Source organism: Ascaphus truei, chromosome 4, assembly GCF_040206685.1.
Source record: "Ascaphus truei isolate aAscTru1 chromosome 4, aAscTru1.hap1, whole genome shotgun sequence".
Classification (NCBI taxonomy): domain Eukaryota; kingdom Metazoa; phylum Chordata; class Amphibia; order Anura; family Ascaphidae; genus Ascaphus; species Ascaphus truei.
In genome coordinates, this window is record NC_134486.1 from 215,001,516 (window position 1) to 215,015,516 (window position 14,001).

The 14,001-nt window shown below is 40.7% G+C and overlaps 1 protein-coding gene across 1 annotated transcript in view; it reads left to right on the forward strand.

Moving 5' to 3' along the window:
* EGLN1 (egl-9 family hypoxia inducible factor 1) overlaps positions 1–11,757 on the forward strand; it is a 64,781-nt gene extending 53,024 nt beyond the window's left edge. The window contains exons 4-5 of the mRNA XM_075596846.1: positions 5,043–5,113; positions 9,358–11,757. Of these exons, the coding sequence (XP_075452961.1) occupies positions 5,043–5,113; positions 9,358–9,422 (136 nt within the window). The 3' untranslated portion in view covers positions 9,423–11,757. The remainder of the gene's footprint in view (positions 1–5,042; positions 5,114–9,357) is intronic.
* The last annotated feature ends 2,244 nt before the right edge of the window (positions 11,758–14,001 follow it).

Below are 14,001 nucleotides of genomic sequence, written 5' to 3' on the forward strand. Positions count from 1 at the left end.
AGTTCAGGCTACGTTATGCTGCGGGGGTCCCGGGAGCTCCTCCGCTATCCAGCCATTCCGGATGATGTCATCGGGTACGGTGTTGTTTTTTTTTTTATATATATTTAAATTAAGCACAGCCCCATTTAGCAAACCAAACAAATAAACAATTAGTAATTTTATAGGACAATAAAAATTCCCTTAATCTAAAAATCAAGCTCAATCATTATGCTGGATGCTAATAGCAGAGCTACAGTTTCTATAAACCGTTAAATCAATACAAAATACATAACACACTGTACTCTCCTCTCCTTCCGGAGCTGAGTTTGTAAATTGGTACTCAGCAGCACAATCAAAGCTCACTTAAACATAAAAAGTTAGAATTTATTTATCAGCCAGTTTAAGGGAAAACATATTGTGTTCGTTTCATTTTTCTAAGCAATAAAACAAAACATATTCATGCACGTGAGACTTGACTTTCTGCTAATTTGTCAAGTTCAATACCATCACCGTAGCATACTGTATATATCTCATACAGGGAATCCTTCACATCCAAAATTGAAAGTTTAACCATCCAGGTTCAAGGTAGATTGGATAGCTCTTCATCAAATCCAAGATGCAGAGTCAGCGAATGTCTCAAAACGATATCTTCCTCAATCTTCTTTGAGAGGTTTACCCCGCCATGTAAACTACGACTGTTAAACTTTTGGTTTGGGCTTTGAAGGATTCACTGTGGGAGATATGAATGCAAAAGTTATGGTATTGCAATTAAAATAAAAAAAGATTAGGTAATTTTGTGACCATCAGTAGATTTATGTAAATGGAATAATGAACCTCGCTCTAACTCCAGATGGAGGTTCTGTGTGCTGCCGGAGAGGTGTACTGGAATGAATACTAAAGTAGATGGATCGTGTCAAAGAGGCAAATACAAATCAAATACAAATATTTGGTACATATTGCTGTATTTGATGTGGTCTACTAAGCTCACAACATTCAGTCTAACACCTACTAATCTGTAGATATTATTGATGATCTTATTAACGTTATTATGAAATTACTAATAAAGATATTTTTAATTTATAATTATGCACTTCTTTTTACCAGCCTCAGTATGTCTCTAACTCTATTCATATATCTCCATCTCTCCTTCCTTCACCACTTTCTCTTTTCACATGAACTCCTTTCTTACCTGCGTCCTCTGACACCACACAGCTATATCCCCTGCACTAAAACACACCCTTACAAATCATCCTCACACATTCTCTTTCTTTCCATGCTTCTCCTCCTTGCTTCTGGGGATATCTCTCCCAATCCTGGTCCCTGCCTTATTTCTACATGCGCTCGTCCTCGCCTGCCAATTGCAACCTCTACTCCTTTTGGTGTCAACCCCTCCAACCTCATACCCATCCCCTGCCACCCTCTCTCCCTTTCTCCTGTACCCTTTGGAATGCTCGCTCCCTCTCTAACAAGTTCCTCTCTGTGCATGACTTCTTTCTCTCTCACTCCCTGCTTCTCTTTGCTATAACTGAGACCTGGCTCACTCAGTCTGACTCTGCTCTGGAAGCTGCCCTCTCCTACGGTGGCGTTTCCTTCTCCCACACTCCGCGCACTGATGGCAGGGGAGGAGGCGTGGGGCTCCTGCTCTCCTCTCTCTGTCGTTACCGAACCCTTCCTATTCCTCCCTCTCTTGCTTTTCCCTTATTTGAGGCTCACATTGTCCAGATTTTCTCTCCTCTCCCTGTTCATGTGGCGGTCATCTATCGCCCACCTACCTCTACTCATCCCCCTTCTGCCTTTCTCTCTCACTTTGAATCCTGGCTCTCTTTCTTCCTCTCCTCAGACTCCCCTGTTCTTCTCCTTGGGGACTTCAATTGCCACATTGATGACCCCTCTCTCCCTTGGGCTTCCCGCTTTCTTTCTCTAACCTCTTCTTTTAGCCTTCAACAGTGGACTGCAGCCAGCACCCACAAGGATGGCCACTACTTAGACTTGGTTTTCACTAAGAACTTCTCTCTCTCGGATTTCTCCTTTTCCCCTTTTCCTCTCTCTGACCATCATCTCATCTCATTCTCTCTATCTCGCTTCTCCCCTTCTCCACCTCCATCTACACCCCGGTTCTGCAGAACCCTGCGCTCTATTCACTTACCTGACTTTGAGTCCACTTTACGCTCCTCCCTCTCCTCTCTCAGCTCTGCTACAGACCCCGACAACCTGGTCAGGAACTACAACTCTGTCTTGTCCTCCTCTCTTGATCTACATGCCCCACTTTCTCTCTGTCGCACTCGCCCTTCTAACCCTAGACCCTGGCTAAATTCCCACACACGCATGCTGCGTTCCTCCACTCGTTCCTCTGAACGCCTCTGGAGGAGGTCTTACACTCTCGCAGACTTCCTTCACTACAAATTTATGCTATCCTGTTTCAACTCTGCCCTCTCGCAAGCTAAACAAGCCTACTTTTCTGCACTAATCAACATGCACAAGTCTAACCCACGCCGACTGTTCTCTGTCTTTGATACTCTACTCAAAACCACCCTCAGCTGCCTCTCCTTCCTCCATCTCCGCTCAGGACTTTGCTGACTATTTTAAGGAAAAGGTGGAATCCATACGTCAGAACATCCCCTCTGTTTCTTCTTCCCATCCTACACCTCTTCCTAACTCTCCTCCTGCCTTCCTTGACTCTTTTTCCACTGTCTCAGAGGAGGATGTGTCGCTGTTTATCCCTCTACCACTTGCCCTCTTGACCCCATTCCCTCCCATCTCCTAAAACCTCTTGCTCCTACTATAATCCCTACGCTCACACACATTTTTAACTCCTCCCTCTGCTCTGGAACCTTTCCATCCTCCTTCAAACATGCAACAGTCATACCATTACTCAAAAACAGCAAGCTTGACCCTACCTGCCTTTCTAACTATCGACCTGTCTCCCTCCTGCCTTTTGCCTCTAAACTCATTGAACGTCTTGTATTCTCTCGCTTGCTCCATTTTCTCAACACCTATTCTCTCCTAGACCCCCTACAATCTGGCTTCCGCACTGCTCACTCCACGGAAACAGCCCTCACTAAAATAACTGACGACCTCCATGCTGCCAAAGACAGAGGTCATTACACTCTGCTCATATTACTCGACCTCTCTGCAGCATTTGATACTGTGGATTACCTTCTTCTCCTTCACATTCTCCATACTCTTGGTATTCGGAACAAAGCTCTATCCTGGATCTCATCCTACCTCTCCCATCGTACTTTCAGTGTCTCTTCTGCTAACACCTCTTCCTCCTCTATTGGTCTCTCTGTGGGGGTACCCCAGGGCTCTGTCCTGGGACCTCTTCTCTTTTCTCTGTACACACTCTCTCTAGGTGACCTAATAACATCTTTTGGGTTTAAATATCACCTCTATGCTGACGACACACAAATATACTTTTCAACACCTGACCTTACACCTGCTATACAGACCAAAGTTTCTGAATGTCTCTCTGCTATATCATCCTGGATGGCCCTCCGTCGCCTTAAACTCAACATGGCTAAAACAGAGCTCCTCATAATTCCTCCCAAACCTGGCCCTACTACCTCCTTCCACATTACTGTTGGAACTACGATCATCCACCCAGTAGCCCAAGCACGCTGCCTAGGGGTCACACTCGACTCCTCTCTCACATTCGCCCCTCACATTCAAAACATTTCTAAAACCTGTCGCTTTTTCCTCCGCAATATAACAAAGATACGCCCTTTCCTCTGTTGCTCGACTGCTAAAACTCTGACTCAGGCCCTCATTCTCTCCCGTCTTGATTACTGTAACCTCCTGCTGTCCGGCCTTCCTGCCTCTCACCTGTCTCCCCTACAATCTATCCTAAATGCTGCTGCCAGAATCACTCTACTCTTTCCTAGATCTGTCTCAGCATCTCCACTCCTGAAATCCCTCTCCTGGCTTCCAATCAAATCCCGGATCTCACACTCCATTCTTCTCCTCACTTTTAAAGCTTTACACTCTTTTGCCCCTCCTTACATCTCAGCCCTAATTTCTCGCTATGCACCATCCCGACTCTTGCGTTCTGCTCAAGGATGTCTTCTTTCTACCCCCTTTTTATCGAAAGCCCTCTCCCGCCTTAAACCTTTTTCACTGACTGCCCCACACCTCTGGAATGCCCTTCCCCTCAGTACCCGACTAGCACCCTCTCTATCCACCTTTAAGACTCACCTTAAGACACACTTGCTTAAAGAAGCATACGAATAGCACTGTGAACATTCTGAACACATGATACATAAAGCTTGGACCCCTGCAGACGCACTTACCAGAACTCCCTCCTACTGTCTCTGTACGTTCTCCCTACCTACCAATTAGATTGTAAGCTCTTCGGGGCAGGGACTCCTCTTCCTTAATGTTATGTTTGTCTAAAGCACTTATTCCCATGATCTGTTATTTATATTATCTGTTATTTATTCGATTACCACATGTATTACTACAGTGAAGCGCTATGTACATTAATGGCGCTATATAAATAAAGACATACAATACAACAGTTAGTTTTCAATCCTATTAAGACCTTTTTGAGAATAATTATATTATAATATTCTGGTCTGTTGTGCGCCTCAAAGGGTTTCTTTGCGTGGACCGTGCCTCTTTGACACGATCCATCTACTTTAGTATTCACATCAGCAGATTTATTTGGAAATGTGGCAAAACTGAATTAATTTTGGCTTAAACTGTTCATTGTTATTTGCTACTAATTGTATTTTTTTCTTCTGACATTAATCTTTCTTATGAGTCTTTTTATTCTTGGGTCATACTTCTGCCTGATTTTTAGACCTTCAATAATATGCGTGGTTCACTTCATATATACCAATAATATGCCCAGATCAAGAGAAAGTTGCTGAACGGAAAGTATACATATTGTATGGAATTTAGGAGAAAGGTGAAGTCTAGCTTTTTGAAAATACTGAGTGTTTTATTCATCAAATTGAAATCATCATCAATAGGACACGATCAATCAGAAACTACAGTTGGAGCCGAGAGGGTTTTTAGCCACATTTTGTTTCAAAATGGATAAAACAGTATTTTTATCATTTTAGGTACGCAATAACCGTGTGGTATTTTGATGGAGATGAAAGAGCACGAGCTAAAGAGAAATATCTAACAGCAGGTAATCTCTGAACTTTTTTTGTGAGGCTTTGTATTTGAAAATAGAGCTCAACGCCGTTATAGTGCGATCTGCTACAAAGCGGATCCGATTATAACGCGGTGTAAGTGTGGCTCCCGTTTAAAAAAAAATATTTTTTGGGGGGGCAAACTTTAATAACACCACGGTATCTTCACCCTATTAGGTGAAGTTTCATTGTATCATTGACGGGCAAAACAAAGTAAATGGATTGGTGTGATTGTAACGCTTGTTTACCACAAGGTGGAGTGATAGAATACAATTGCATCTACCTGCATCTCCCACTATTGTTATAGTGGGTAGATTCAAGCATAAGTGTTAGACACTGGAAAGAAAGAGTCCTAATCGATGCACACTACTCTACTAATGAAAATAAATCCATTTTATTGGAAAGAACTTATCTACAAAAAATAGGACTATTAAAACCTAAATAGGAGCGCTATGATGTAAACTGACCCTGCCCTTTGTAAGTCATAGTCCTCATATTTATAGTATTATTAGCAATAGTTATATTCCACTGTGTCAACTAGTGGCTGCCTTGCATGGCCCACAACTTAGTTTAGCTTGCTTATAGATAATTATTTATATTAATAAGTAAAGGTAAGTTGACTGATGGTAATATGTGTCATTCTTTTAGCCCAATTCTCAATGTAAGGTGTAGTAGAAGGCACATGTCAGCCGTGCATAAAGTATCAGTGCCTATTTAGACCCTTAATGGTTTGTCACAGACCCAAACATATGCTTGTCTTAGCCCTAAATACAAGGGTTAGGAAACAACCATTATTGCTTGATTGTAACCAGTATATTGAGTCCTAAAGAAATTTTTCTAAAGAGGAGCACAGCTTATCAGGTAAGTTCTAGAGCTGGTTAAATGAGTGCTCAAAGGTACTCACGATATACGGAGTGCTAATAACCATTCAGACCACATGAGATTTTATCGGAGCACTGCCCTGTATGAGTCATAGCCCCCATGTTTATAGCGAATTTAGTAACAATCATAATATTCTGTCTCAACTAGTAGTTGCCTTGCCCTGTTATATATATACACACACACACACACACACACACACTGTCCCCTCAGTCTGTCACTGTTACATACACATATACACACACACACATACACACACCTCTCCCTCCCTCCCTGTACCTCCGCTGGGCGGAGGAGAGAAGGGAGCTGGTTCCTGGCCGGGAGACTCAGACAGCTGACATTCCGGCTTCTCCAGGCTGCATGAGATCCTCCCCCCTCACCCCCATCTCGCAGACTTACCAGCTTCTCCTGCACAGCACACAGATCAGCTGCAGATGCCAGGTAAGTGCTGTGTGGGGCTGCTGCTGCAACGCCAGGTTCAGGAAGAGCTGGGAGGGTTATCCCAGCCCTCCCGCTTCGGTAGACGCGGAACCCCTGATCGCGGCGGCAATTTTTTATTTTAAATCGCAATCCCGGTTATAACGCGGTCTCATTTTGTGGCCCCCGAGCACCGCGTTATAACGGGGTTCAGCTGTACTTACAGATCTACATCCTACCTTTTTTCTTTTTTTTTAATATGCATTACATTGTCCTTGGCTTATGGTGCTACTTAGCTGTCGGCGATACACGGTTTTCATGCGTGTAACCAGTCGGGCTTCAACTTTATTATGAAGACTGGCTACCCTCACCGTCGCACGCTTGTTCAACTCAGTGATGTCAGGTGCAGCGTTCCCGGAACACATGCTACAAGCGTCCATCTCATTAATACATAATACTGCAAAGATCCTACCAATTGCACAAGCTATAGGCCAATCTCATTAATAAACACAGATATCAAAATATAATCTAAATTATTAGCTAACAGAATTGGTAAGTTTCTTCTGAGAATGATCCATCCAGACAAGTAGGATTTATAAAAGGAAGAGCGGTGGCCGATAGCACAAGGTGATTAATAGACCTTTTCAAGCTAGCCAAGAAAAAGAATATACCCACCATGGTATTGAGCCTATCTGAACGATACGCTTGAGGCATTTGGGTTTGATGCGAGAACGATGAGAGCCATTTTTACTTTATATTCTAATCCTTAATCCAGAGTAATTAACCAAGGATTTCCCTCTTGATTATTTTGAAATTAAGAGTGGCACGAGACAAGGTTGCCCGCTTTCCCCACTCCTATTCGCCTTATGTATGGAACCCCTGGCGTCGCAGATTAGGAAGAACTCTGACATCTCAGGTATTAACATAAACAAACAATCGCACAAAATTACTCTTTTTGTGGATGATATGTTACTGACTATCTCCAAGCCTCTCACCTCCCTTTTGTAACCTATTTAGTCTGCTTGGGACGTTTAATAGGGTATCAGGTTTTAAGATCAACCTTACTAAATCAGAAGCGCTGAATATAAATCTCCCAAAAGAAGTTGAAAAATTGAAGCTCTCAACTTTAACTTCAAATGGCAACCAACTTCTATAAAATATTTGAGTCTCAAATAGTTACAAAACTATTTATCATGCAAATTATCCCAAATTGATTCAAACACTCAGAGAAGATATTAGAATTTCGTTCACTTTTAATATCTCATGGATTGGTAAAATACATGGAATTAAAATGAACCTGCTCCCCCCCCCCCCCCTCTATTTTATACTTATTTCAGGCCCTGCCAGTGCCGGTCATATTAAAGGATATCCTCTCCCTTCAGTCTTTGATCACTAAATTTATTTAGAACCATAAGAAACCAAGAATCAGGGGTAGAGTTCTTGGAAGACCTACACTGGCGGGCGGATTAGCAGTACCTTGCTTATCATTTTACAAAGTGGCTCAACTCTGTCAAATTGTCCAATGGCACATTAATCCTAATCTGAAAAGATGGGTAGCCCTAGAAAATGAAGCTTGTCTACCTTTAGATCTAAAGACTTTAATCTGGTTACCCAAAAAGATGACAAATTTACTTAGATATCCGCTGTCCTCTGTGACCAACTCATTGAAAATCTGGGAGACCAACAGGTTCAGACGCAGCTTTGACTTCCAGGAAACCACTAATGTCCCCTCTCCTAAATTACTCAGATTTTGCTCATGGTCTGAACGGCAGAAATTTTACAATTTGGCAACAGAAAGGGCTTTTTATACTCAAAGATTTGGGATCAGATAATATAATCAAGACGTTCGAACAAATGTGAGAAGAAAAAAGTATGCCCCATTCTGAATTTTCAGGTACCTTCAACTCCGAGCTTTTTACAATAAGCACATACCCTTTCCCCCTTTAACGAATTTTTAAAAACTGTATAATTGAGTCGGATAGAAGTGTAAGGATTTACCTTACAAATGTACAAGGAAGTTACATGCTCAGGTACAGAGTTTACGCAGAAATTACAATACATGAACCAATGGGAGACCGACTTACAGGAAGTTTTAAAGGAAGAGGACTGGAGTGAAATATTTGAGTCAGTCGCTAAGAGCTCAATTTGTACCACATTAAAGGAGAATGCATATAAAGTTATGATGAGGTGGTATCGCACCCCGGTAATGCTTTCCAAATTTATCCCAGCATATTCTCCAATGTGTCCCAAAAATTGCAGAGAACAGGCAGATTTGTTACATATGCTGTGGTCTTATGCATCCCTTTGGGGGTAAATTAAGAATTGGCTACAGAGGATATTGGGCCTCAATATACCTATGGATCCTTGGTTATTCCTTCTAAATAGACTGGTGCAGGGTCTTTCCAGATCCGAAAGTAAAATGGTTGCCCACTTTGCAACGCTATGCGAGATTGTAGCACTAAGGAAACAAAAAGATTTTCCACTAATATCTCAAATTTGAAATAGAATTTGGTTTGTGTGTCAAATGGTGAAACTAACAAGCCTGGTTAATGATACCGACACTAAATTTCAGAAAGTTTGGCAGCCATTGTTACTTTAATCAGACATTCTGGGGGTGAGTATGGCCACAATTCTGCTATGATAGATCTAGATGCGTTCTTCTCTGATGTGCAAGATAAGACTGGCTAATAGGAGATCCTTTCAGAATAAGGAAGACCATGACTGTGCGGAGGCAATAAAGAGGTTGGATCGATCGAACACAAGTAACCAGGCTCTCTCCCCCCCCCAACACCTTTTCAGATGTCCCCCTTGATTTTATTTACCCCAGAAAATGTGGTCATGTCATATATGTATACTAGATTGATTTAGAATCAAATTTAAGTTTAAAAAAAAATGTGTTTGACCCAAGTCAACAACAGTGATTTCTCTATCTTTTTCTTTCTAGGTGAAAAAGGAGTAAGTGTTGAACTTGCCAAACCATCTGATTCAATTGTGAAAGAAGTATTCTAAAGTCATGGATCAAGCAGAAAACCTACGTATAGCACTCTTCCATGTGAACACATTCTCTTGCACACAGTCCCTGTAACTCATAACTTAGCCATTTGTTTGCTGCTCCCCCAGCACAAAAAGATGGACTCATCGTTGAGACCCTCATCTTGTGAATGTAAATAATGGGGAACCGTGGGAAACATGCAATAAGTCAAGTTGTATGGTATAAGCGTTATTGTATGGAGTTAGACTGAAAAAATACTGACCTCATGGAGTGACTCTAATTCTGACAATGCTTTTGTAAAGAATATGAGCAGACAACAACAAATACATGTACATTCTTATAAACTTGAACTAAGTGCCCTGCATATTTTTCTTTTTTTCATTTTATATGAATAGACGTGATCCAGAAGAATGCAACCCCCCTTTTATATATAAAAAATGGTTTGAATATTTTTATTCCAAGGTACAATTTATCAGAGGTAAAGGAGTACAATACCATGTTGTCCTCTCAATATAACATTGATCTATTTTTATAAAACCGATACATTCCTGTTAATTATCGAACAAACTAACATTATCAGTCTTGCCCAGTAGAGACTCAGAGACTCGCTTTGCCACTGTTTCGTTCAAACTTTTCAAACTGTTCTAAAATATGTGAAAAGGCTCCCTTAAACGTTTTGGGGGAAAAAGTTCTCAAAGTGTAACTTGAACTTATCAAAGTTCTATCGATATTGGCGAATTTCAACAGCGAATCTATAATATATTTAAACAATATTCAGACCCTGAACTAGGGCTTTCTCTTTTTCTCTAAAAATGTATAGCGGGCTATGAAATGGTTTGTATTTTACTGGGAAACTGCTTACAAACTTTTAAAACCGTACACATTTTTCTTTCTTTTTGTTTGCAAACTTCGGTGACAAGTTTGCACGTCTCTATTGCCTAGTTCCTGTTTTACTACTTAAATTATATTTTTAATTCTGAATGGAGCACTTTTAGCACCAGAAAAAATTATTTCACAATCCTTTCTCCATTACATAAACGTTGGGAGGAAGAAACGCTGCTGCATTGTTCAACTGTCATCTCCAAGGTTTGATGGACACTGAATTGGAGAACACATTTTTGTCTAGTTCAAGAGGTCACAGGATTCCTTTAGAGTTCTTGGCGGGAGACATGATAGAGGGGAAAAGGTTTGACATTTTACTCTAAAGGCATTGTTGCGGTTTTAGTATTTCCCTCCAATAATTTCACCTCTGTTGTGTTAAAAAAAAAAAAAGTTTTCACGGTTTATTTTTGAAGTGATAAAGCCATTGTCTCCTTAACACCTACAGTATTTAAGCGAATAGCTCTGAAGCAATAATCGATACTACACTTTATAGGTTATATCCTCTTTTTTACCTTTTTGAAGAATATAAAATGAATATAAGGTAAAATAACTATAGTGAATTTATTAGATCTCAAATGTCTACAACGTGTCAAAGTATGAGAAGTGCCTAATAGCAAGTGTCACGTTTAATGCCTTTAACGAATTCAGTTGAGTTCACAATACAGAAATCACGGGTTTGACTTTCATTTTAAAAATACCCTTTTTCTCTGTCTCCTGTGAGGTTACCAGGGTCAAGCATCAATCGGCCTATAAAACAATGGGAAAAAAATATGTTTTATAATATTGGTGGCAGGTGCAAATGTACAGGTGTACCAGAGATTTTACATGATCTCTGGGTTAGCTCAAGGGCATCCTGTAAATTCCTGATACTTTTTTGGCTAGCAATACAAAAGGTGACACAGAGGGCACTCCATTTCCTTACAGTTTCATTTTTTTTTTAAATATGGTGTGATTCACAAGGATAGAAATATTGATTTGGCAGGAAAAAAATGTCACTGTCTGGGTTACAAATGTCAGAGATTTGTTTCCCTCTCAGAAATAGAAATTAACCCTGTCAAGACAGATGTCCAGTTGTGCATTATTCTAGTGGTTGTAGGATGTTATAGGGTATTTATACACTGGCTCGTTTGGGTTTAACATTTTCTCTCCCAGCCACAAACGATTGAGTGCGAGATAAGACACCCACAAAAGGTTGACCCGATCACAGGTAAAGTTTTGAGCATAAAAACAATGCATTTGAGCATCACAAGTAAAATTCAACATAGAGGGGTATTATATCCATGACACGTTAGTTCTCATATCATCAAGACCTCTTTGAAGGGAACGAATATTGTTCATTGGCAACATATAGGTTCTCTGTTTTATTTAATGAAACGGTCTCCATTTATATATTGTATGTTTTGGTAACATTCCTTTTCTGTAAACAAGCACTGTACACTTTTCGTATATTAAATCAGACATGTGAAAGTACTATCTTTGGACTCTAATTGATCCTAGTATCTTTGGGAAGAAATTAACCCAATTTTTGGACACATTTTGCTACATTGGATTTTTTTGGTGTTAAATACATTTTTTTGGGGTTGTAAACAGGAGACCAAGGACTCCTAAAGGGTAATATCGTAAATTATTCTGGTGGTGGAAGCATAATTGAGGTGTAGTGTGACGGTTTTTGGCGAGAGCTTGCTAATTATTAGTGCCCTGTCAGGTGGCAAGTCAGCTGAATAGTTGATGGTTTTGCCCCTTTCACATGTAAAGATTTGCTTCATTAGATGAGTACAAATAAATGTCCCACTTTTCAGTGATATATCAAATTGTGCACTGACCAGTTCTTTTCTCAATTTATTTAGAGACAAATAGAAAACAACTTTTACTGTATCATTTTAGTCAGTTACATCAGATTTTCAGGCATATTGAATTTGGTTATAGAGTGGAGAATCTTCAGCTTAGTTGATGTTAAATAATTCAGCTGCAGCTTGGTGATAATGATTCTGCATATACATTTCTGAAGCTGACTTGTATATAATTTTACTGGCTTTAATGATATAGCCTAATGTTTAAACCAATATTCCTTCACACCCTTCTCGCTTTGCTCTGAATTAAGAACTCCATTGTTCTGTCAGTAAGTAATCTCTATTGTATTGTTTTACTAAGTAATTCATAACCCCATACTATTCAACTCGGCAAACTTTTTTCAACTTCAAATGTATTGATTTTTTTGTCCACAAGGCATAACATTCAGTCGTACATGTTGTCATAGGAATTCTCTTCCATAAATGCTATGCTTATGCCTTATGTCACACAAACCCAAAGACATACAACATAAAACTCACCAAGGGAGGGAGGGAGAGAGGGGGGACGGAGGCGAAATCTTGTCAGCTTCTTTTAGCCTTGGTTCCTGGTAGTGCTCTGCGTTTTGCCCTTTGCCAACTGGATGCGCTCCTTTCAGCTTCCTTATGAGGACTAGTCCAGTCCTACCATCCCAAATCCCAATTTATTGCATCAGATCCAAGGAGAACTCACTTGTTCCTATCAGAGCCATACGGTTGCATTGCTCACCCCCTGGATATCTGTCTGAGCCAACCAAGACAGCCAGACCTTTTGGAAATTTGGGCCAGAGTCGTTAACTAAACTCGTCAACTTCTCCATCTGGCAGACAAACCAAATTCTGTTCCGAATCTTTTCAATAGATGGCATTGTATTTTGGTTCCACAATGCTGCAGACTTGCACCTCATAGCGTTTGCAAAATGAGCAATTAATTTATTTTCTGCTCTGGATAGTTCCTGTGCTGGCTTGTTTAGCAAGAACAGCCACGGGCCCATCTGAATTTCGAGGTCCAAAATCCTCTGTAGCCAATTTCTAATTTGTTCCCATAAGGGGGCTATACGAGGACAGGGACCACAGCATGTGTAACAAGTCCTCCTGGCTCTCCGCATTGCTTGGGGCACAAGGGGGAGTAACCCGGGACATATTTAGATAATTTGACGTGGGTGAGGTAGCACCTCATTAATACCTTATATGAGTTCTCCTTTAATGTCGTGCAGATGGAACTTTTGGCTGCCACGTTAAATATCTCAGTCCACTCCTCATCCTCTAGGGTCTTCTCTAGGTCTGATTCCCATTGAGACATACAGTAAAGCTAAGTTTCTGTGTGTAGTCTTTACCTGAACCGATTACTCCTCTTTACAATCTAGATGTTCGTCCCCGTGTGTCGGTTCCCTGCACACATAGTGTTTCAAAATTAGTCAATGGAGGCCGTATTGTGTGTTTGGTATAAAATGCCCGGATTTGGAGGTATCTAAAAAAATTCTGTTAGGAAAGTTTTTTTCTGACAATCTGATTGAATGTCTTAATGGTGATTCTACCCTCCAAATCATTTAATCTCCTAAATCCCTGTTGTCTCCAAATTCTGAAATTCTTACCATCTAGCCCCGGAGCAAAGTCTGGATTACCATATAGAGGGGTTATCAGGGAATACCTAGAAGTTAACGAGCATCTACATTTGGAGGCCTCCCAAACTGCGAGCGAGTTGAGCCTTGAGGACAGCGGTTTGTTTAGTACTTTTAGCCTAGATTTAGGGTACCAAATTAGGTTGCGAAGCTCTAACGGGCTCATAGTTCGCTTTCTAAAGCCATCCACTTTCGCATGTCTGGGTCTACATGCCACTGTATAATTTGGCATAATTGGGCCGCTTTATAGTATGAGAGCAAACACGG